Here is a 25,895-nt window from a genome sequence, read left to right as displayed (position 1 = left end):
TGACCATCCCTGCAAGAAATAGCTCGTCTTCATGGGAACCTCTAAAGACAGGATGCACCCTGCTTCCTCACAACGGTAAGCTACACATGCTGTTCTGCCTTCTGCAGCACTGTCTGATTTGTTCACTTCCTGCCTCCTTCTTTGCCATCATCAACAGCCGTATCTTCCACTCCTGCTCTTCTGTCCCAAGCTACATACTTCCGCTGCAAGTTTATTTGACTCAGTCTTTTGCTAAAAGGATGCCCAAGAATAAAATCCATGATTGGCAGTACACGTGTGTAATTCCAATGCCAGGGAAATGGAAGACAGAGGAATCCCAGCCTAGTCTACTTGCCGAGCTCCAGATCAGCGAGAGATCTATCTTTAAAACAAAAACAAGGTGGACAACATCTGAGGAACGACATGGATAAAGGATTAACTGATAAATACACACACACACATACTCATACACACACACAAGTATATGAAAGTATGAATTAAAACACAAATGCAGAACACAGTATCCACTGTTACTATCACTTTAGAGTCGAGGAGTCTGGAGAGAACTGCTCTCCCTAATTGGCTCATCACTGGTCTGTCCTCCATGCTTACCACTGTACATGTGTTACAGCACAAGAACCATCACAGCAGTTAAGGGAAGCACACTGCACATCACCACTTCACACACAGGAAGACAGAGACTTAGGAAGCTTAAGGAAGTTGACTCAAAGTTTAATGGATACTATATGAGCCATAATTCAAGTGTAATTTGTTGGGTCCAAACTCCACAGTCACCATCTTCCAGTCAGTAAAAATTAAAAATCACCATCTTAAGAAAAAGAAATTTAATTTTAGCTTTGGTTAAAAAAAGAAATATAATTTTATTAAATACTAAAGCCCAAGTTCATGACATGGCATAGAATCACCATTAAGTTGATATTGGTACTGTACCTCCACAGTCTTAGAACTCAGTAGACTGCCAGTTTGAGACTAGGAGGTTGTTTGCTTGTTTGTTTGTTTGTTTGTTTGTTTTGGACAACTTAATATATCTGTGAAGAGGAAATCCCAATTGAGAAAATGCCTGTACGTGAGTCTCTGAACACCTTCTTGATTGTAACTGATAGTGCTACCTCTCGGATGGTGGTCTTGGGTTGTATAAGAAAGGCTAAAGCAAGCCAGGAGAAGCAAGCCACTAAGCAGAGTTCCACCTGGCTTCCACTTTAATTTCTGCCTCTAGGTTCCTGCCATGAGCCCACGCCCTGAGTCCTTTGATAATGAACTGTGGCACAGACATATAAGCCACGTAATTCTTTCATCCTGCAGGGGCTTGGTCACAGTGTTTATCATAGCAATAGAGAGGCAACTAAGACACCTGAGCTGTAAGATTTTTTTTCCTAGAATAAGTAAATAAGTAAATGTAAACCAGACAAAAGTAATAGGCATTTATAGTGGTCAGTTAGTATAAAATGAATCAAAGCCTGCTATTTAGGTGCCCACTGATTAATACCTACTGTGTCCTGACCTGGTACAGGCATTGGGATGCTAGAAGAGGGAACAAAGCAGGCAAAGGGAAATCCATAGCAGTCACTTAAGTGTCTGTTAGACATCCAGTATTTATTCAGAACAAAGAGGAATTGTTTGCATGGAAGTAGGGCTCTGTGGGTATGGAAATAGCTGTGGGTGGGTGGTGGGTTAGCTAGGTTACAGATAACCAACCACCTCCTGAACAGAGGGCAGCCACCAACACTAGGGACCAGAGGTGAGAATGTTGACTAGAGATGAAGGTCATGTTGGCACATGGATGAGAAAGGAAGAGACAGCAAAGGAAGTCAGGCTGGCTTCAGGCTGCCATGCACAGCTGCCATGCTCTGGCATGCTCTGATGCTGGTGGGAGAGTAAGGTGGCAGGGAAGCTTGCTACAGTCAGTGCCATGACAACCATCTATAGGCTAGCACAGGTTAACAGAAGCTTACTGCAGTCAGTGCCATGACAACCATGCTATAGGCTAACATAGATCACAGAGAGCAGGTGACCCAAAAAAAAAGGGGTATCTACCTGTCTGTCTACTAAAAGCTTGTTCTCAAGGACACAGAGCCACAAAAAGACCAGGGACAGCAGGGCAAGTCTGGAAAACCCCAATTTCTAATGAACTACCATTCAGAACAGCAAAAGCAAAGGCACAGAATATACAAAGGGACAAAGGCTAGAGCTGCCTACTTAGAGTTAGTGGGTTGCTGATGTGTTGTAGGATCCTGGAAGGCAGGCTCTACAGAGTGCTGTGGAAGACATAAGCTTTTAAGCCAGGCAACTGCATTCAAACTCTTGTGCAATTCCTCTGGCTATGTTAGCATTCTGTCTAGGCTCCGCCCACTTGCCTCCTCCTCTCTCTCTAGCCTTCTGGCTCTAGCTCTGTCTTCTCCCTCCTGCTCCTCCTCTCTCTGCATTCCCTTCCTCCTTCTCTCTCCATGTGCTCATGGCTGGCCTTAACTCCTGTCTCCCTCTCTGCCTTTCTCTGTCTCTACTACCCTCTCAACTCCCCTCCCCATGCCCTGAATAAACTCTAGTCTATACTATACCAGTGTGTGGCTGGAACCTCAGGGGGAAGGGATGCCTTAACATGGGCTGCCCAAAGGCAACCCCTTCCCTCACACCTTATTGACCTCTGAAGTGGTTTTACCAGGTCTGTGCCTCAGAGATGAAGAGACCAGCAGAAAAGAGAAATCCCTGACACAATCAATACAGAGTTATCATCTCCAAACCAAGGAGGGAGCTGGGAAATGAGAGCAAAGATCCAGCATCCAGCAGGTGCCAGGCATGTCTTTCTCCATTTTCTCCTCACCATCTATCATTATGTAGTGGTTGCTAATCTACACCAAAGGACAAGAATATTCTGCTGGCCCTGGCTTAGTATATCTACTATAGCAGAGATGGGAATGAGATCATATCACCCCCCAATGGTAGATGTCTTCACTCAAAGGCAGTACAACATATATGAAAAACTGCACCCACAAGATAGAAAAGAATGAGGTAGGGATGGCGACTTAACTCGGGAATATCTGAAAACACTGTATGGTGTTTTCATACATGAAGTATTAAATGTAATGGTAATTATGAAGTATAGTAATTTCATAATGAGTATTAAATGGAGTGAGAAGACAAAGTAAATCAGTAAAACAATTTTACAGAGAATTGATTGCTCCACCAAAACATATGAATATATGAAGACTATTAAAGAAAAATACTCAGAAGACAAAACAAATAGTACAGGAAGAGTTACCATTATTATCTATAAAAAGAGCAAGGATGAGTCACAGAGGAACTTTAAGTGGTACATAAATGTACTTGAGGCCTGGGGAGTGTCCTTCAACTCTTCAGCATGCTCTAGAGTCTGAAATACCTTCAGTGGCCACACATCACATCTGCCACTGTATAGAGCACTGAAGTCTCCACTGGCAAGGGTCAGAACACACAGCCACACACCAACTTCAGCTACTCACTCACCTGCCTCCAGGTTCCTCTCTTCCTCCTCTGCCCACTCACTGCCCACACTTTCCCTCCTGAGGGGACATTCATTCCTCATCCACACTCATTCATTCCTTCATTTCTCTTCAGAACAACAATTCTTACGATCAAATCACTATGAGAAAGCTAAAACAAAAAACAAAAATAAAACCAAAACCAAAACCAAAAAACCCCAAACCACGTACACAATCTCTCTCTTAAAGAATGAGCAGAGTCTTACTGAAAAGGAAAAAGAAGACTGTAAGATGAGGCACAGCAAGAAGGACATAACGTGTCTTAGTGTCCGCCCTCTTGAGCCACCTGCCTCATCTGAACCCCAAAGTCTAAATAGAAGGGGAGGCAGGCACCCTGGGAAGGAGAAGAACACATGGAGAAGGGACAATGGAGAGTAGATAGGTTCTCTGAACTTTCAGAAATCCTCTCCACAACCTCTGCAGACACACAATGTACAGAGAACTGATGATCAGACATGCAGTCTGCACTGAGGCAGACATACCTAGAGACAGGGTTGGCTTAGACCACACCATACCTGCCATATTCAGTGCAAGGCAACTGTCATTACTGTCATTACTACAGCTACACTGATAGTCAAGAGTTAGTTTCAACAGCTTTCGATAGCTATACAAGGCAGGTGATAAACAGATTCTAAGTAAGCCCAGGGAAGTGCTCAATTCCAAGGCAGGCATGAGGAAGATTGGCAATATACGTGCCCTCCTACCCAAACCCCAGCTGTAGGCCCACCAGCCAGCCAAGTGTAAGCCTTTCCCCCAGCCCAGCCCAGCCCAGCCCAACACCCCCCCCCCCCTTCTTCTTACCTTGGCTTATTCTGAGGCAAGGCTTTCACATCAACTGCAAACATTTTGGAAACAAAGATAATAACTGGAGCAGTATCCTCACTTCCACATTTCATAAAAGCTAAATAAACAGGAAGCAAAATGTCACTGCTTTTCTCATAATTAAAAATCTAGACATTTGTGAACAGCCATTACATTTAGAATATAGCATCATCTAAACATGTAACTCTTTACAACTGTGATAAAAATTCCACTTCAGAGTTTGCAAGGAATGAACAGTAAAGAAAGAGAGAGAGTTGGAAGACAGAAAAGGAAGCAGAGCTGAAGGATGGGAACTGGGAGGCTCTTCCCAGGCGTTCAACTGGTGACAGGGCTTGGCTATCCATAACTCACCCAAGCCACTGTTCCTCCATATTCAAAGGTAAACCTCAATAATCGAGTTCCATAAATGTTTTCCTAGCCCTTAGAATGGCAAGTTAATGTATAAATTGGACAAAAATAATGTGTCATCAGGGATGGAGAGATGGCACAGCAGTTAAGAGCACTGACTACTCTTCCGGAGAACCCGAGTTCAAATGCCCAGTGCCCACATAAACCATCTGTAACTCTAGCCTCCCACTTCTGACATCATGCATCAAGCAAGCATGCAGTAGTACACTGACATGCATGCAGGCAAAACTTTCATATGCAAATGATGATGATGATAAAACTTAAGAACACTGTATCAAGATAGTAACAAAACTCAGAAATAAAGATTCAGTGCTATAAAAAAAAAGTCAATTCTCTAAGTATATAAAGTTTACCACAATTCTATAGCAACATATGTCACCACCTCAGAGATTCTAATCTTTTTCATAATCTACAACAGAGGCATAAAATCACTGGTTACCAGTTTTTAGAAAGCACATTACTTCAAATTAATATCTACAAAGAATGCAACATTAAAAAATTTCAAACAAGCAGGGTGGTTGATGGTCTTTAATCCAAGTACTAGAGAGGTGATTTCTGAGTTTGATGCCAGTCTGGTCTACAGAGTGATTTCCATGACAGCCAAGGCCACACAGAGAAAGCCCATCTCAAAACAGTAACAACACAAATCAAACAAGAAAACTACAGAAAGCAAGAACTGAAGAGTTTTGAGTATGTTAACCTCATCACTGCAGCTAAAGAACACAGCAGGAGAGCAGATGAAAGAGAATGGATGCTTGGCAGGTGGAACTGCTGAGCAGTAGTTGGGTTCTGAATATAAGTTAAAGGAAGACTGCACTATTTGCCAATAAAGGGGTGTGAAGTCAATAAGAACCGCAGATGACTCCAGGGTCTTTGGACTCAGTAGGGGAAAGGGTGGCCACAGCTCTAATTACAACAGAGTAACTGGGAGAAGCGGGGTTGGGAGGCTTGGGCATGTCCAGTCTGCAGTGCTTCGGAAGCAGAGCTGAGCAGAGGCAGTGGTGGGCAGGCTATGCGAGTCGGGTGAGTCTGGAGTCCACAAGGCACCTCTGCATGCAGACACAGATGGGGAACTATGAGCACACAGCTGTCATTCAGAAGCCAAGTGAGCTTCCGCACCAGGAGTGATTACAGACAAAATGAGGTATGCGAATGGGATCTTGTGTGTGACATACAAAGTCAAAAAGCCGGGGACAAAGTGACAGAAAACAGCAGCACCTGCAAGTCAGGGCAGCCCATGTGCCAAGAAGGAAGAAGTAATCAACTCTGTCAAATGCGAGTGACATAGCTGGTGGGCTGAGGACGGGAAAGGGCCATCAGAGTAACAGAGAGTCCACAGGAGGCCCAACTAGAGAGGTTTGTGGATTGGGGCTGTAGAGAGTACACACCTCAGTGTAACGAGAAGAACTGAGACGATGAACACAGAACGATAAATCACACAGTGCCCACAGAACTTGGAATGCTGCTGTTCCTCAGATGAGGAATGTGTGCCAGCAGCTCTTAAGCATGTGTGAATCCTAGGAACCACTCTTCCAGTCCCTAGGAGGCAGCCATGGCAGTGACTGCACAGTGCAGAGGACACATGTGTGGCTCCTTAGGAAGATGGAGTAAAGTGGAAGCATTAATGAGGTGAGAAGAACGTGAGGGGAGGAGTCTGCGACCTCGAGCCTGCGTCAGTGGCTGCCCAGCGGGCTTAGCAATATGCTCTACTGAAAGGGAAACTCTGGGGAGCAGGACAAAAGCTGGTCGGTCACATGGTCAGTTCTAAAAGTCAAGGTGACAAACCAGCCTGTCTGTAAATTAACGTTCAGTAAAATAAGTCATTAGTGTAGGACACGGCAATGTGTCCATCTTCCCTCACCTGCTTTCAGGGCTTGGGTCTCTGGTGGCAGAGAATCAAATGTCTGGGATCCTGTGCACAGCAGTTTCTCTACTCGCTCCGACGTCATGTCAAGGGGACTGGGCAGTTTGTGACACACCATAGCTGAGGCCTGGCGTTAAGGAGTCTATGCTTTCAGTGCAGAATGACTCTATGGAAATTGAGACAATCAGGCACGTTTATACAGAAATGTCCAGGCTGTAGGACAACTCAGCTTTCTGAGTCATGTCTCAAAATCTGCGCATGCTTCCAGAATGTCCAATGACTAGATATCTACTTTCAAAAGTATCAGTGAAAAGTTTTATTCTCATTACAGTAAATCTATTTTATTATTCTATTTTTATTTTCGATAACAAATATTGTTTTAAAAGGAAAACTTCCTAGAATTAATATTAACCAATATTAGCACATTAAGTTTTCTAATTATTTAGTACTGCTTCAAGGTACAATACTCAGTAAACAAAAATGACTTACATTGGATCAGAATGGGTTATTTCTAGAGGGTTATTTGGTTGCCAATAAAATACTATTTTTCTCTTATTTTATAAACTCCAACTAATTAAACACCCCTAAAATAAAGGATACCGAGGACAGCGTGGGATATGGGGAGCCACTGGCTGCAAATGGCATTGATCTGGACTTTAGGGTCTGAATGTCGTGCCTCCCGGGCTCCAATTTTTAATCCTAAAGAAGTCACAATTTTATCAATTTTTTCTTTGTCCCTATGGGAAAGATCAGAGAGAAAAGGCATAAATAATTAGCTCAATTTCATTTGACACCTTTTTTTTTCTTTGCATGTTGCTTTTTCAGAAGAGGCTAAAAATAAGTGATGAGATCCCCACAAGCAGGGGCCTCCCCAGGCTCTACTGGAACACTCCTTCAGAACCTTGCACAGAGGACCAGGTCACAATTTGCTGAAACAAGCTATGTCTATCAGGGCAGTCTTACAAATAAATGCGAATGCTCTGATTCTGCCCATAGGATAATAAACTTCAGAAGCCAGCTTTCTCGTCCACTGTACCAGCTAAGTTTTTCCCAAGTTCCCAACCTGATCTCTCCCAACACAACTACTTTCTTCAAACTCTGCATACACACCAAGGCCACAGTCTCTGCTCAGATCACCCGGCAGGCCACAGCACACTGCTGCTCCAGCCCTCCTAGCTCCCTTACTAATGTGCACATGCTCCCTTAAATTGTTCCCAAGCCCTACAACTAACTCATCTGGGAAGCTCTAAGCTCTGTTCACTGTTCTGGTCAAGCCCAGCTATCTAAGAGACTCATCAGACTGGGAAATGGGTAAATGACCTGGCCCAAAGATACAATTTTATAATCGTCTTACTTTTTCAAGACTGCGTCATACAAACTCCATATATTTTCCAGGATCAACTGCACAAATAAAGGTTTCTTTCCTTTGGCCTGCACAGAAGAACATATCAATATCAGCTTTAGTTTCTGAACATTTACAACAGTCATTGTCAGGGTGGTTTACTTCTGCTTGGAATACTTATTCAATGATAAAGACAAAAGTCATACTCTAAATAGCCAGTAATTCATAAGCAATGAGCCATCATTCTCTTCCTCTAGGAGCCAGAAGGGTGCTGAAATAGTGTGAGTATTTGGGGGCCAAACCTCAGGGACTGCCCCAAACTACCACCAAAACCAAAACCAAACAAAACACCCCACCCCCACCCCCACCATCTGAGCTGCAAGCTGACGTCACTAAATGTGTGGGGCTCTCTTCAAAGGCTTGAGTTTTCTATGGTCCTGTTTCTTGTGTTCTTAAACATAAGAAACTGATCATAAGAACAGGACAGTCTTTGTTTGTTTGTTTGTTTGAGACAGGGTTTCTCTGTATAGCCCTGGCTGTCCTAGAGTTCACTCTGTAGACCAGGATGGCCTCGAACTCAGAAATCTGCCTGCCTCTGCCTCTCAAGTGCTGGGATTAAAGGCTGTGCCACCACTGCCCGGCTCAGGGCAGTCTTATAATTGCAGACTTCATTTGTTCCATTGAAATAGGTATACATAGTATTAACAGCAATTAAAATGCAGGGAATTAAAAAGCACTTGCCACCAAGCTTGACGAGTTCAATCCTTGAAATTTACACGGTGAAAGGAGAAAAGTGACTTCTTTAAGGAAAAATTTTAAACACATCTATTTTTAAAAGAACAAACTACATAAAAAATTAATAGTGTGAATACTGAGAACTTTGGGTTGTATGAATGCTGTTGCATAAACATGAGATGGAACACTTATCAAATGCCTCCTTCCTGAAGAGCCATGGGCATTATTATCAGAAAGTTAAGAGCCATTGCCTTGAATGTCCAGTTTAAAAAAAGTCATCAAAGGAAATTTATTTACAAAATGTGGCATTAATAGCTTGACTTACAATATGAAAACATGAAAAATACTTGCAATGTCTAACCTTAGACCAATAAAAAGCAAATGTGTGGCTTTAAAGTGCCCAGGATCTAAGATGTAGAAAACTCAGAAACCAGACAACTTTGCATTCACTTACTGTAACTACTTTTAGAGACAGAGTGCGACTATTCCTCAACTGGCCTTGAACTCCTGGGAACCGAACCTCCCGAGGAGCTGGGACAATATACTTACCCACCTGTGCTCACAGCTTGCTCACTGTCTTTAGAAAGCAGAAGTCTACAGAAATCATGCGTGAGCCATTACAATCCTGTGCCATAGTAAGCCCTCCACGAATTCATCTGCATAAACTAGGGCTGAGCTGCTTCTGCTAGAGCTGGTACAGTTCAAGTTTTCCATGGCCCACAATTAAGAGTAACATGGACCACACTACCTGATCAACTTTCATAATCTTCTTAGCCTTCATGTTTATATAATAATCTCCCCACAAGGTTTTCAAAAGAACTTCCTTCTTGATGCCAATTTTTTGACTATAGATTCTGGCAAAGTGCTCAATTCTGAAAGAAAATCAATAGCACATGTTATAGCAAGAACAATGAATACAGCTAACCCTTCACTGTTTCTTTGCCATATACCATTCAGAATGCTTTATTCCACTACTAACCATATATTTTTAACTGTCCTACAAACTTTTCTCATCTTTAGAAAAGGATAATGATACAAAGACATTACACAGTAGTAAGTGCGACTGGGATTCAAGCATAAGCAGTGCCACACCGCACCTCTGTCCAACATTCTATATGTACACAAGAATTAGAATCTAGGCTGCAGCTCATTTCCTAATTTTGCATGTTTGAAATTTGAGAAAAACTGCAGAGGCCAAGGAAGCAGAGGTGCCAGCTGCCCATCATAACTCCACTAATTACTGACATGACTTTTGATCTTCACTGCTTTAAGTGTCATTATTCACAAGGGAAATGAACTCTATAGACCCAATCTGCCAAAACTAGAGATGCAGCATCCTGGACCAGCAGGGACATACACATTTGCTCTAATCTTATCAACCCCAGAGAAGCCAGCTAGCACCACAGTTTCAGCCCACTGGGGAAGAGCCAAGCAGCACCAAGGTATAGGTCATTCTGTGGTTAAAGGTTTGTTTAGAAGCTGCTCCTGTAGGAACCAGTACTTCTCATTGTGTCGAAAGCTCTCAAAATACTAGCATCTTAGAAGATGTCCACTCAGGAACAAGACAAAATGTCCTCTCTCCCCTGCACAGTCCTTCAACATGACACTGAGCTTGAGCAAAGGCAGGGAGGAAAAGCCTACAACCACAAATATGACAAAGGTAAAACCATTCTTGTTTGAAGGTGACATGGTCATCCGTGTAGAAAAATTCAAAAGAACCAGAATGATTGTCAATGGGGCTATGGAGCAACTAAAGAAAGACTGCAGGCAGCCCACTTGTCAGCAGTCTCATCAAAGACGACAGACAGATGGCAAGTAAGCTCTCCAGAACGATGACACCATGAAATGCTGACATGGATGCAGAACAATAGTAACTCCATTCACTGCTGGTGGGAATGCAAAATAGCACAGCCACTTTGGAAGACAGTATGGTGGCTTCTTAAATGTCTGAACACACTGACATGTGATGCAGCAATGTACTGAAGTAGTCGCATAAACTGAAAGCACATGTCCATGAAAAATGTACATGTGATGCAGCAATGTATTGAAGTATTCACATAAACTGAAAGCGTATGTCCATGGAAAGTGTGCTCATGGACGTTTATAGCAGTTCAATTCACAGTTTCCAAAATCTGAAGCAAGCAAGCCAAGTGTCCTTTAAGCAAGTCAACAGACAAACTGTGGAGCAACCAGAGGAGACTATGACTCAGCACTAAGCAGAAATGAGCTAGCGCACCACAGAAACAACGCATATGCTTTGTGCTAAGTGAATGAGGCCAACCTGCAAGAGCTGCTACATACCACTGACTTTACTATATGGCATTTTAGAAAAATCTAAATTATGTGAAAGTTGAAATACCAGTGGTTGCCAGTGGTGTGAGAGAGGCAGAAATGAATAGATTGGGCTATTATATAAACTGCATTTTCTATTTGATCCAACAGTTATTTATTTAGCAGAGGTTTTCTTGTGTGTATGTGTGTGTTTAAGTTTTCAAAAAGGTTAATTTCTCTGTGATCTATATTATTGTTTACTATTAATTTCTGGAGAAGTCAGACTATTCTAAATGGTATGATGATCTTGGATGCCAAAGATGTGTCAGTGTGTGTTTACCAGTCACAACAAATGAACTACATCAATGAAGGATAATGGTCACAGTTTGCTACAGTAGAAACTTCATTTTCAACTTCATCAAACAGTAAATTTATGAATGGTTGAGAGTATTGGCGAAATTTGTACTTTCCTATTAATTTTGTTGCAACCCCAAATCTGCAGGTAAATGTATATTTTAAAAGAGAGGAGGAATCAGAAGAGGAAGTGGAGGAAAATAAAACGGAGGAAGGGGAAAATGAAGAGGAGGAAGAAGAGGAAGAGAAAGAAAAGGAGGAAGAAGGAGAAAAGGAAGAGAAGAAGGAAGAAGAGAAGAAAGAGGAGGAGAAGGAAGAGGAGAAAGGGGAGATAGGGGAGGAAGAGGAGGAGAGGGAAAAGGAGAAGGAGGAAGAAGAGGAGGACGATGAGGAGGAGGAGGAAGAGGAGGACGATGAGGAGTAGGAGGAAGAGGAGGAGAGGGAAGAGGAGCAGACCTGCCATTTTCCTCACCGAGGAAGGAACCCAAAGTCAGCATACTACAGTCACTTCTTTACATGTCAGCTGAGGTGGTTTTCCTGAAAACCACTCATTAATGTTAAACAAGTTAAGTGATATTACTAAGAAACTGAAGAAGTTGAAGTCAACAATTACAGTAGGAATGAGAAATGCTTAGGTCATCAGGCAGTGGCTCAAAAAAAAAAAGCAGAGATTACAGCCTGCTGAAAACAAATTGCAATGGACCCTTCTCACTGAGGATGAAGGATGAGAAAGATACCCAGAGGTGGTGGAGATTCAAATTAGCTACAGCTGCTGATGTTCTGAATCTGGTCTCAAGACCCTTACTTTCTCTGTAATTTGCTACAGTAGAAACTTCATTTTCAACTTGATCGAACAGTTACTTATTTAGAAGTTTTTCCTCATATTTTTTAGTTTCCCCAAACTTTAGTTTCTATAACATCTGTATTATTATTATTATTATTATGTTTTGCCTTTGTGAAATAGAAAACTCTTCTCTCTACAAGTTCTTACCCCCCACCCCAAAGTCCTGGGAAGTTCTGCACCTTTCCATTGGAAAACTGCTGGCAGTGTGCTGCTGTCTCTCCCCTAAGGGATGGAATTCCCTGGGAAAATCAGGTTGGAGACTGTGCTCAGGAAGTGAGGCTTCCAGGATGGACTCTGAAGCTGCCGACAGGTCCTGGATTGGGTCTGCAAGTCTCAATGGAGGTCTGCGGCCTGCTTGGCAATCTGCATATATAACTACAAAGCTACAGAGACAGCGTCTCCGAGTGTGTGTCTAAATAAAGCTTTGTCTCAGAGCACCAGAGAGAAGCCCTGGCTCCTTTTACCTCTCAGTGCAGTGAGCAGGCACACCAAGCAGAGCTTCCCAGTGGGGGTCACCCTGCATCTGCAGGAAGAGGCAGGAGAGCTCCTAGGCACCGTCTTTTCCTGTGCACACCTGACTGACACATTCTGTACAACCTTCAGTATTTGAACTCTGTTCTCTGTGTTTTAACAGCAGTATGTTTCACGTGGCAAGCTTCTGGGCGCTTTTTCCTTCTCTTAATGAAGAATTTTATGTATCTGCCACAACTGTTTAGATGAGGTAGATTTCCCGGTCATTTTTTTTTTAAACTTTTATCTGCATTTATTTTATGCTGACTTTATTCCTGTGTGTAAGTTTTTGTTTCTTCAGTTTCTTCAGGGATATCTTTTTCTTCGGTGCAGCTTCCTCTTCTGGCTTTGGAATAATCTACTCCTTTTCAGTGAGGGTCACTTGCATGTGGCAGGGGAGCTCATGCGTGGGTTCACCCAGCCACAAGCCCTGTAGTCAGTCCGCACATCTTAGGTGCTCTGTTCAGTGGATATATTCAGTGACTAGAGAATCGACATCAAACCCTTAAGGTCAGCATTCCTCTCTGCATTGGTAAGCATGTGCAGCAAAAACTCAGCACTCTCTTATGGCCATCGCCCGTGTCCAGTCCCAGTGCTTGGCCTGGGCGTACCTATCAATTCCACCATTGCAGCCCACGGCACACATGGCTTCTTTAAAGTGACATCCTTCAGACACTTGGTGGTTTTTCAGATATGTACACCCTTGAAGGCCTGGGTAGTTTCACCAGGGTTTTTAAAGTGAACATGAAGATCTGAACCTCTGGATTTGCATGGTTTTGCAGGGTTTTGTGGGTCATCTTTACATGTCACCTCAGGCTGCATATAGGCAGAGATCCAGTAAGGTTTTTACTTCATGTTTTCAAGATTTTAAAATATGTTAACTATGTTACCCAAACAAGTCATATGTTCTATTTTATAATAATGTCATATAAATGCCCCATTTTAAATTCTAAAGGTGGTAATGATTTTCATAAATACTCCCTATCAGAACTACGAATTATAAGATATTTGCCTTGCTGCTCAGGCCGCCATCTTGAAAGCGTTCTAAGTCCAGGAGTTGAGAAGAGGCATGCGTTCTATCCATCTACACATCTGACCTTGTCTAGCACAGAGAATACGGATTGTCATACCTAAAAATGGAGACGTCTGAACGGGATAGAAAATTTACCCTTGTTCTATCTACTAGTCCTAATCCTTCTCCACTCAGAGCAAACTTCCTCCAACTTGTAAGACTTAGACCCAAATAAAGATAAAACATGAAATGCTGGAAATCATTCGTATGGACAAGCCCTCCACCTTGTGGCTCTCTAGCAGAATGCTCACTAACTAGCACACAGGGCTGAGCTTGCATGCAACAGAATGCACCGTTTTACTGTCTATTCTTGTCTTTTTTGAGATAGTGTTTGGCTAGAGTTTATGTTGACCTCTAACTCACTATGTAGCTACCTCATGCTCCCCTCAAACTTTTGATCCTCTTGCCTCAGCCTGAAGAAGTGTCTGATTATAGGCATGAGTCACTATGACTAGCTGTGGTACTTTTTAATTAGAAAAAAATATGAGAAATCATTTTAGTCTTTATTTTTCAGAATGTGACACTAAGCTACTGACCACATGGGGAAAGGTTCAGATTCGTCATTCTCTCTGTACACTATGCCTACATTTATTTAGTTTTTGCTATAATTTTTTAGGCACAAATAGAATAAGGTACTTATAATCTGTAATTTACTAAAAAACAGCCCCTGCATGCACACAGCCAGGGTTAGGTCTCTATCCTACAGGGAAGAACCCCACATGACCCTGGAAGGCTGACTTTAATGTCACTGGCAGCTCTGCTCCTTAGCAGCTGAAAAAGCTGAACGATCCTCGGTGCTTTTGAGCCTTAGATACTAGGACAGGTTTCAAAGATGGTTGTGAGAATTTAATCAAACAACTCAAAGTGATTAACCGCCTAGCATATGGATAAAGCTTTTTTCTATATAAACCTCCATTAGCAATTACTTTTAAGTGTACCTGCTCACTGATGAACCAAAGCTTTGTAACACACAAGAAACTGCCAAGAGGGGAACTAAACTAAGGTTAGGGAGAGAGAACAGTCCACATGACTCTGGCAAATGTACAACAGAAACTCAATGGAGAGACAATGGCACTACAATATAAAAAAAGTAGTCAACTTCAACACAAGCCACACACTTTATTTAGTTATTAACTCACAATGAACCAGACTTAATTGTAAAAAGGAAAGAGAAACAGAAGCAGAACAGAGAGGCTGGTTGAAAAGGGGATAATGGGAGGAAAAGGGGCAAGAGAGGGTGAACTGATCACAATTCATAATGTATATGCATGAAATATCATAATGAAACCCACTGTGCATAATTAATATATGTGAACAAGAACATTAAACAAGGAAAGAAAACCTTTAGGGTCTTGAGGTAGGCAGAGAGTTATTAACTTGCTTCGAAATGTAAAACTAAGAAAAATAGTAAGCTGACTCACCTAAATTAAAATCTTTGTTCTGTAAAAGACATGGCCAAGAGAGGCAAAACCTAACCACAGACCAGGAAAGACTCACATAAGCACACATAAGACACAGACCCAACATCTACAACTCACACAGAGCTTTCAAAACTCAGGAGCAGAAACAGCAGACAAGATAGACAAGAAGAGACCTAGGCACACAGAGATGGTACCAGCACAGGGAAAGATAGACCACACTAGCAGTCAGGAAATGTGGATTCGAACTACAATTCTCAGTACCCAGCCCAGAGAAGGACCAACAGAGAACAGTGGAGGGGCCACATCATGATGACATCAGGGGAGGCAGACCAGAATGTAAAGTGGAGAAGCCCTGTGGAAAACTGTTTGCTAATTTCTTTAAAAATTAAATTTACTGGCGTGGGATGTAGTTTAGTTGGTAGAGTATTTGGCTGACATATACATACACTTATAATGGTCCCTAACTGGAAAAAAAATCCAAATGTTCTTTAATGGGTAAATGGACAAATTGTGGTAAATCTGTACTATAGAATACTGTTGGGGGTAGGAGGAGATCAACTACTGCAAGCAGGACCCCTAATCCAAAAATCTAGAATCTAAAACTTTTTAATGTACTAATACAACCACATAGGTAGAAAATTTCTCCAAGACTTTTTATGTTCAGCCTCAGTTGAAGAATGGGTATACTTAAAATGCTGGATTAAGGCTTCAGTCCCATCTCCAAGATAATTTGTATACATGTAAATAAGTAAATAAATAAAAAAAAGAACTACGAAATACTTCTGGTTCTCAGCATTTCATGTAAGGAAGACTCAAACTTTAATGTGTGCAACAATTAACATCTGCATCTAGAAAATTATGCTGAGGAAAAAATAAATTTTAAAAGGTTACAAGTTATTTGGCTTTATTTCTATTGTATACTGTTTTGATTTAATTTTTCTAACATTCTTAAAATAGCAAATTACAGAAATGAAGGACATTAATGGTTTCAGTAGTTATCCAGGGTTTGGGGGAAAGTAGATGTGACTACACAGAGTATCATGTGGAAGCTCCTTACGACGAATGTCCTCTAGCGTGACGGTGTCAATGTTACTGCCCTGAACGTGACATTCTATTACCGTGTTTTACAACGCGCGGGGCGTGGCAGGACACAAGATAACTATATCTATTATTACAGTATAATAGTATAAAATTACAATTACACCAAACAGAGTTAAACACAATGGTCTATAGTTACAAAGAGGCAGAGAAGCAGAAGGACTTACCCAAAGCCCCAGCCATCTATTGCACTGGTAAATACCACATTGCCCTGCTCTGGCGAGAAGTACAGCTGTGAGTCGTCCACGTCCTCCAAGCCTGCGCTCCAGTCATACACTTGCTCTCCTTGCTCAGAATGTGGCTTCGCCTGGGATTCTGTCTCTCTCTCTGCTCTTTCTTCTAGGACTTTAGAAGTAAAAAGAGTTCCTGTAAGTGCGTTAATCTAGGAGAGATGGCGAAATGGCAAAGTGTCATTCATATGCTAGGACCCACATAGCAGGGAGGGGAGGGAGACACTGTCTAACCTTTACTACGGCTAGCAACCACAGTCAACGTTCGAGTTCACTGACGGTGATGCTAGAATCAGCAAACAAGTTACACACATTAAACTATCCTTTCAAATCCAGCAAACCTGGGGATTATAGTAAGGCTTCTAAAAGGCATTTGAGTAATTTGATTAATCCTGAGGAGTTTCACTAAAAACGCACCTATCCAAATCCCCGAACTTGAATCAGCCCTTCTGCTATTTCCCATCCCAGCTGTTTAAGTCCCCAGTGTCTAAACTTCAAAGAAACAATCTTGTTTCCTATCGCAGAGAGAAAAACGAAGCCTGCTATTCAGAATTCCTACAGGTTCCCCATACCCTAACTAATGCCCTGCTTACATCTGCAAAGACTCTGGCTCTTCTCTTCTCACTCAGTATGGCCAGTGCTTCCCTCAGTGTTTCTTCAGGTAGGAGATGTCTGCAGCGAGTCCTATTTGTGCAGGAAGCTGGACTGGGCGACCATCCCCTCTCGATGCCCTGCATTTCTCCCCCTGCCCTTTAGCAAAGAAATGTATGCTGAACCTGAAGTTCAACGTCCTATGCCCAACACAGGCCTCACTAAATTCAAGGTCTGTGTTGTTTTCTTCTGACAGGTCCTATTTCTTGTTACATCTTATCATGACCTCTCAATTCTTCTGCGATTATTACCAATTTCCTGATGGAAACACTGCCCACACTTCCTCTAGGCTTGCAAATTTGTTTTGTCTCCTTAAACATTCCTCCTCTAACTTTCACCTTGGCAAACACTAAGGCTCCTCCTTCTCAAGGTCTCACTGTGAGACTGTCTTTTCCTTTCTGGCTCAGACTGGGATCTGAAATCACATGGGTACCTAGTTGATCTTCAATGTCTCAACCTTCTGTCTCACTCACTCCACTGGGAGCTTTTTAGAAGTCAGTTAGGCAGAAGTTAGGCTTCTGGCGTGTCCACCTTACACTTCTCGTCCCTAATTTGCTACTGCATATATCTACACATCAACACAAATGTGTGCTCAATAAAGAAATCAATGCCTAAAAGGTTTTCATCTAAAAACAAGCAACATAATATTGTACAGCCTCTTAATATCACTTCACTTAAGAACCAAACTACAGAGTTTTAAAGACAAGAGCCTCCTCCTGTCCAAGCCTGACACTTGATGGGTTCTGGAAAGCAGAAGCAGTTCCCAAGAGCACACTGCTTCTGTCCCCCCTGCACAGTATGGTGGCTCTAATAGACAGGAATCTTAAGTCATAACCTTTCATGTAAGTGTATTTTCCCTAATACCACCTCATATTCAACACTTTCTTACAACTTTTCAGCCCGTTTTTAAAGTATTAAAGAATACAATACCTGTTCTAAAATATTCTTGAGGTGAGAATAGGCCTCTTGTGGGGTGAATTTTAGTTCCACTATCAGGCGGTCTATTTTATTAATCACTAAAACAGGGCGGATGTTTTCAAGCCAGGCTTGTCGAAGAACTGCCTGTGTCTGATAAAAACAAAGCAAAAACTTGCATTATCTGCAAAGGCACATAATAAGGAATTCTCAAATAATAAACAACACATTCCTAGGATACATTATAACCCAGACTAAACTATGCAGACACACAGACATATGCACACACACAGAGAGGATTATAAAACAAACACCTACAACTCTAGCATATAGGGCAGAAGTACAACAGTCCCAGAAGCCCTGCTCATCTCCCTGATCGTAAGGTCTTTCACGTGCCCACTACTGTGCTATCCTAAAGTCAGAAGTCTTCACTTTACCCATTCTGTCAGATACTCTACACACTGCACAGGACAAGGCTCTGCTTCTCAAACCGAGACACCTGTGGCCTCAGGGAACATACACGGGACTACAGGATAATCAGCATATCTCCTGTAGTATTAAATCTCCTCCATTTAAATACATTCAGCCTTTTATTTTTCTTTTTTAAAAAGAGTAATATAAGGAAGTATTAAAAGATAACATATACACTAAGGAGGATTCTAGACTGGTTTTGGAGATGGGTATTGGTTTTTAAAGATGAAATGCAGGGTTTTGTTTTTTTTAATGTTTAAAGAATGACTAGTCTTTCTGAGTTCTGATACCACAAGAACTACATACACATTGACTCTGGCCTTAATGGCAAATTCTTCCAACTTTTGTGAGACTAGAAACACTGGGTTAAGGATGTAAAATAGTAGAGGAATTCCTTAAGTAGGAAGGATGTGTGTTTGTGTGCATATTGAGACTCCAGTAGAAAAGAATTGCAATGTCTTGGAGAAAACTATACTGTGCTATCACCAGCCTTCCAGGACTTGAAAACCTTTCCATTGGAGTAGAGCCTCCAGGCTTCTCTCAAATTCAATATTCTCCAGCTTTTGACAAGTCTTCTTCTAAGACAATAACATAGACACATTTGTCAAAGTGCAGTCATCATTTCTTATGATCTCTTTAAGACTCTGGTGATAAACTTCATTCCATTCGGGGACACTGACAGATGTGAACTATAAAACCCACTGTGTGTCAGTAGCGCAGAGCAATCAACAGTGGCTGCTCTTTCTTCATGTTCTTTAAGACGTTTGAGGATCATAACTCTTACCTGTGGACAGACCCCCTCCACAGCATCCACCACAATGATGCATCCATCACAAATGCGAACCGCTGTTGATACTTCTGAGGAGAAGTCCACGTGTCCAGGAGAATCTATCAGATTAATCAGGTACTCCTCATTACCTGAAATAAAATTAGAAGACACATTTATAGCTGTGCAGACAATCAATCATCTTACCTGGGGACTTAAGAAGAAAGACACTTCTAAGACAAGACCGAACAGCTATCATTCCGATGTTACCATAGAATCTGACATCTAGTTCGTTATTATATTAAGAGCTTAGAGTATGCCTGGTACCATGGAAAAGACTTTTAATGCACCAAATACACACTAGATTATGAAATTTTCCCTATGAGATAAATATCTTCATTCTCCTTTTATATATTAGTTAGTTGAAATGGAAAACAATCAATGCTTAAGGCGGTGGTTATCAACCTGTGGGTCACGACTCCTTTGGGGGCCAAACAAGACTTGCACAGGAATAAAATACCAGACACCCTGTGTATCAGATATGTATATCATGATCCATAACAGTAGCTAAATTGCAGTTACAGAAAATAACCTTATGTTAAGAGTCACCACAGCATGAAGAGCTACACTAAAGAGTTGCAGCAATAGGAAGGTTGAGAACCACTGGCCTGAGAGCTCAGAAGTAAAAACTGTTCAAAGGGGGCCTCAAATGCCCATTTAAGACATTATACAGCAGATATCAAATTCAGACTCCCGTGACTTCTCAAGTAGTAGTGTGAATCTGTAAAACGAGCAGTGAGACTCAAATCTAAACTGCACAAAAAATATGAGGAGCAGTTACTACGTGGAGAGTGTCCTCACACCACCTCCCTTAGCATTCCCAACAAAGGTAAACTCCACTGCGGGAACACTCATCTTTATTTGTCTGGTGTTAGCACTAAAATGCACATATCCCATCAAAGCCTCAGGCACACCAAGACAACTGATCTTCAACAGATAGAGATTTAACACTGACACAATGTAGTAAGCCATGTGAATACTAATACTACAGGATGCTGCACTTAGCTCCCATTACTGCCATATGTGATAACATTTCAAAGTCAAATTAATTAGTGAATGCTCAGACATAATGCTTTTGTTCCTCCCCTTCACTTGGTGTTTATTACCTGCAACATGTTAACGAATTAATAGAGAGCTAAATGAGACAATCTATGCAAAGACTTCTCTGGAATATAATTCTAGAAACTTCACTAGTCCTGGGTGAACTTACAAAGAGAAAGTATGACAGCAGTAACACAGCCAGACCTAACCCTGTGGCTCACCTTTGTGCCTGCCACTGTTCTAAGTCTGTGTTCTCTTGCAGCCCTCCACAGCAGTAGCCAATGTCAGCCCCCTTGTCACAGAGCTAGATACAAGAACACATAAAAATACCTATCATCCAGTCAGAATCTCATTCTGCACTGGCAACATGAAATATAATTCAAAAAGGTAGAGTCAGCCAGCACGTGCCAGTAACTTGGGAGGCTGAGGCAAGAGGATCTCAAATTCACAGTTTGTAGGCCAAATCCTATCTAAATGAATAAAGAAAAGCTGAGACTTGTAGAAACCACTCATTTTCAGACACCGCACCTTTAACCACTACACCTGGGCAGCCTATTGCCCTCTACATGGTAAAACTCAGAGCACCGAGCTGCTGCTGGACTCCTAGGACCTGGCTGTGCATGCTTCCCAGTCACATTCCTAAGCATCCCTTTCAGCATCAGCATCAGCACCAGTCCCATCAGCATCCCTTTCACCAAGGGATGCTTACACCTCCCCGGGTGCACAGGCACATAAATGGGATGTACACATCAAGCATTATTTGACACAACTCTTTAGTACACATAAGCATTTACTATTTAGTAACAATTAAAACAAATGTGTATACTAATGAGATAGATGCAGTGATTTATTTTTACATCAGGAATTAAATTTTGGGTGAATACTTGATAATATAAAACATGTAGCATCTTTCATGTTTTTCAGAATTGATCAGTATTTTGATTTAATAATCGCCAATGCTGGAAAAAGAAAACACTTCATTTAAATGATTGCCAGAAATATGTCAGAAATATGCTTAAAGCCATTTCAGAATAGTTGGGAGTTCTGTCTAAATCCCAAGCCACAATTTATGAATGTTATTTTTAGGAAACCTCAGTCATTTCTTAAACAGCAATATTAAAAATTAAAAATTCTAACACAAACCGGGCGGTGGTGGTGCACGCCTTTAATCCCAGCACTTGGGAGGCAGAGGCAGGCGGATTTCTGAGTTCCAGGACAGCCTGGTCTACAAAGTGAGTTTCAGGACAACCAGGGCTATACAGAGAAACCTGTCTCAAAAAAAACAAAAAAACAAACAAACAAAAATCTAACCCAATATAATCCAAAGATTATAGTGATTTATGCTGAGGAGGGATCGTCTTTGTTTCTCATAATTAATCTGTTGTTTCCATAAACGCAGAGGAAGTGCAATCTTAACGGTTCTTTGGAAAGTCGGTTGGTGAGAGGCTGAGGCAAACTCATGAAGGAATGTTTAGCTGAAACAGACACAGGTGAGAGGATGTTCTCTAAAGCAAGCATGTGAAAGAACACATGATGAAGGATTCTTTGCTAATGACACATGTACTGGTCCGCCTTACGTTGCATAGTTGAGCTCCATTTGTCAGGACTCCATAGAGAGAAATGTACCAAAAATCTTCTGGTGTGCTGCAGCTTCTTGCTGATTGGTAGTGATGTCAGATGGGACATGCTGAGGCAAGACCCATAGAGGACAAGTGATGTTTGGAGGGCATATAAATAGGACTCAACAGTGATGGGGCTGAGCTTGGCTTGCTCACAGAGCTAGCTGTTCAAAGCTTGTTGGTCTCGTGTCTTTGCTGATCTTCGCTTTGCTGAGAGAGGCACATCAGAGAACTTCTTCTAGAATCCCTGTGGGTCCCTTCTGCTGATTTGTGCTAAGGCTGAAGCAGACAGCTAGGTAGTGCCACTGCTGCTGATTTGTGTTTGCTAACCTGACTCTATCAAGCTGGACTGCTGGTGTATCCACGGAGTGTTTGGGAGTGGATCGAGCTGCCACTGCTGATGCCTGTTCAACTGCACTGCTCATTTCCTGACAACGCAGGTAGGAGTTGCTCCAAAGAACCTTTCCTAAACAGGTCCACTTCCACTGTATCCTTGCTTTTCCACTACCTCTGGTGGGTGGTGGGCTACAAGGGAAGTTAAAGCATTTAAGAACCATCATTAAAAATAAGGCTTTGAAAAAAAATGAAAGTTACAGCAGTCAACTTCATGTGTTCGGTAAAAATACTAGAACCCGTACAGAGCTGAAGTGTCTCAGTGCTCCTCTGGCAGCATGTGGCGTGACAGCATGACAGTACAGTGCACACTGTATGCTCAGATAGAAGGCTGCAGTGACATCGTGTCATTGAATAAGGTGAGCGCTGCTGCAACCTCCTCAGGCTCCTTACTCCTTGACTTTGAACTAATTCTTGGTCGCTGCACACTCAGGAGTCTTCCTGCTAGTACCAGATTCTTCAACACTTCCATATCTAGTTCCATCATCTTGTATAGGTCACAAGCCACAATTTACAAAGCTAGGCTCCAAAAAAGACTCCCAAAGTACACTGGCGTTTGGTAGGAAAAACCTGGTCCTGGTTAGCAGCAGACTGCTTTTTCAGGCCTCATGGCCTTTTCAGGGAAACTGTCAAAGAGCTTTCAGTTTTTCAGAGCTCTACCGAACCCACCACACAAGGAATCAGTATTAAGCAGGGCCTTGGACCCATGGCCCACTGTGTCTTAATGAAGCCTTTTACTGCCAGCTTTTAGGTCGGGTTCCAGTCATCATCTTAGATTAAGCATCATGGTCTCAACCAAATAAGCCAAAGAAAACCGAGCATGGCCCGGAATCCCTGCACACAAAGCAGAAGCTGGGAGACTTGGGACCCTCAGCCTTCTCATAGCTCAGTGGCTTTCAACCTCCTAAATGCTGACCCTTTCTTTAATACAGTCCCTCGTGCTGTAGTGACCTCCAACTATAACATTAGCTTATTGTCACTTCAGAACTGGAATTTTGCTACTGTTATGATTGCATTGTACCAATCTGATATGAAGAATATCTGATATGTGATCCCCAAAAGGGTCATGACCCACAGGTTGGAAACCACAGTCTTAGCCTAACCCTTTACTGCATAAACATCCTAAAGCCCTCAAAAGGTAAGAGTTATTTGAGGTCACAAACACACCTGTGCACCTAACAGTCTGCTACCTCTCAGGCCTTAGATTCTACTGTGTAAATAGGAAACCAGAATTGCTTGTTCATTTGCCAATCTCCACATTCAAGGGTCAACTAACAAACACTTCCCCATCCTTGGATAAGAAGTCTTGGAGTCTCAGCCTTCTGTCAGGTTCTTCTTAGATTCTAAACATGACCTTATTCAGCAACCTCAGAGCACCTCTTCCCTTAACCCTTTAGTGGGACTCTAAAGTAGATCTTCTAGCCACTCTGAGAGAAATGAAGATGAGCCTAGCTATGTCTGCCCAATCATACATCCAATTCCAGACCTGTGGAAATGCACTCAAGTGGGGCAGACTGTTCTAAAGGGGCACAGAAAACCAGCGACATACTAAGTGTTTCCTTAGAAAAATAAAGTAGATGAACACGCACAGCCAGCTGTGCAGCACACAATCACGCTAAACATCTACAGACAGCCTGGAATACAACAGCCGTCTGGACGTTGCTCAAATGCATTTCATGGTGAGGAGGCAGTGCTGAGAGCCAGGCCTTCAACTCCCCCTCTGATGCTTTTTCCATCTTAACCTTTTCAAAGTAACTTCAGACTGAATTGTGAAGGCAGGGGAAGGAAAAGAAGTCCTACAACATCCTTTAGAGAAAAGCCCACAAGGGCATTTCCTCTGCTGAGACCTAATCAGAGCTGCTTTTTAAAAATCTATTTATTAAATGTCTTCTACTACTGTGTGGATGAGGATCAAATTTTAAAAATCACATTAAAATGTAATAGGACTTAAAATATTAAAGACAAAATCTAATGTATTGCAGGCTGGCCTTGAACATGCTCTATAGCCAATGACGGCATTGAACTTCTGACCTCTTGTCTTCATCTCCTGAGTGCTGAGATTTATAGGCAGACACACAGGAGCACCATCAAGTGTGCTGTAGATTGAACCCAGGGCTTTCTGTAAGTCTGAAAGCCCTCTGCCGACAAAGCTACATTTCCAACCCCTTCTGATGACTTATTTGTAGGGGAATTATAAATGAAAAGTTTTGTCAGTGTGCCGAATGATCTTTCCAATCTGTAACAGAACCTTCTACCTCAGCTCTCTGATGCTGATGGAGGAGGGTGATAGCAACTTTCCAGTTTGTAACAGGGATCCCTGATGTAGCACTTGGGGACAGAAATTTCTCTGCCTTCTTCCCTAGGCATTCTGAGCAAACCTTCTCGTTGTAGGTGACTGATCTAATAAGCCAAGCAACAATTTAAAATAACAAAATCTTTTCTCTTATGTGCCTGGCCACTGAGAAAAAAGTCCATCTGAAATTCTTTATGGTAGAAATCTCTTGATTCCTGCTAATGGGGTTATGGGAAACACTCTGCCATACCCTTCACTTTAGGGTGGTTTGAGGAAATTGTCTGAATCAAGTTGTCGCCAGTACCTGGCTAAAGGCTGCTCTGTGGACTAAGTAGTCCTCTTCCAAAACACGGCAGGTGACCATTGATGCTCATGAAAGCTCAGGAGAAAACGTCCCTCAGCAAGAGAAAAATTCACCCTTCAGATAGAGATCTGAACTTCATAGAAGTATCTTGTTTATATTTCCGTGTATTAGAAAAGGAAGACTGAATCTAACTGACCAAAAGTAGCAGCAACGCAAGCAGAAACTGAGTTATCTGACGCACATTTCCGAAGACAGAAGAGTCACATCACAACTATATACATAAATTACGCAGCACCTGCAGAGTGCCCGACTACAGGTCTTCCTCCACATTACCCCTGTCTTTGTGTTTTAAATCAATGTATAAGGCTAGGTTATACAAGTAATAGAGTGCCCTCTGTAGTCTGAATCTGGCATATCTCCTTAGCTTGGATAGGAGATAGCAAAAGCCTTAAGAGGTGGGGCCCAGTGGTAAGTCTTAGGTCACCCAGTGCCCTCCAAGGGGCAAGCAGGACTCTAGTCTCTTCCTTTCTCTCTCACTTCCTAGTGAGATATTTCCTCTGCTACACGGTCCATCTATGGTATGCTATCTCCCACAGCCAAACAAGCCTGGGCCAAAACCTCCACATTCCTGAGCCAAAATAAACCTTTCTTCTTTATGTGAATTATTTTGGGTATTTGGTAACTACAACAGAATGCTAATACAGCTTATTTGGTAGATTATAAGGCATAAGACACACTATCTTCTATCTGTGGACATACTGTATTAAATATGTTTATATATAGTATAAATGTCTTAAATATAGGAATGGTTTTCCCAATTTGTAACAGAAATCTTCAAGTAGTGTTTGAAACACATCCCTGCTGCTGCACTCAGGGTCAGTAAGTTCTATGGCCTT

At 42.1% G+C, this 25,895-nt stretch overlaps 1 protein-coding gene across 1 annotated transcript in view; it reads right to left on the bottom strand.

The window, feature by feature from the left end:
• The window catches only part of Efl1 (elongation factor like GTPase 1), a 125,101-nt gene that overhangs the window by 82,745 nt on the left and 16,461 nt on the right, over positions 1–25,895 (bottom strand). Inside the window, exons 5-12 of the mRNA XM_021166823.2 lie at positions 19,308–19,441; positions 18,068–18,205; positions 16,424–16,638; positions 9,435–9,558; positions 7,964–8,040; positions 7,210–7,346; positions 6,607–6,729; positions 4,317–4,416 (exon numbers count right to left, since the gene is read on the bottom strand). Coding sequence (XP_021022482.1) covers positions 4,317–4,416; positions 6,607–6,729; positions 7,210–7,346; positions 7,964–8,040; positions 9,435–9,558; positions 16,424–16,638; positions 18,068–18,205; positions 19,308–19,441 — 1,048 coding nt within the window. The remainder of the gene's footprint in view (positions 1–4,316; positions 4,417–6,606; positions 6,730–7,209; positions 7,347–7,963; positions 8,041–9,434; positions 9,559–16,423; positions 16,639–18,067; positions 18,206–19,307; positions 19,442–25,895) is intronic.

This window comes from Mus caroli, chromosome 7, assembly GCF_900094665.2.
Source record: "Mus caroli chromosome 7, CAROLI_EIJ_v1.1, whole genome shotgun sequence".
NCBI lineage: Eukaryota > Metazoa > Chordata > Mammalia > Rodentia > Muridae > Mus > Mus caroli.
This window is presented reverse-complemented; position numbering and strand designations above follow the sequence as displayed.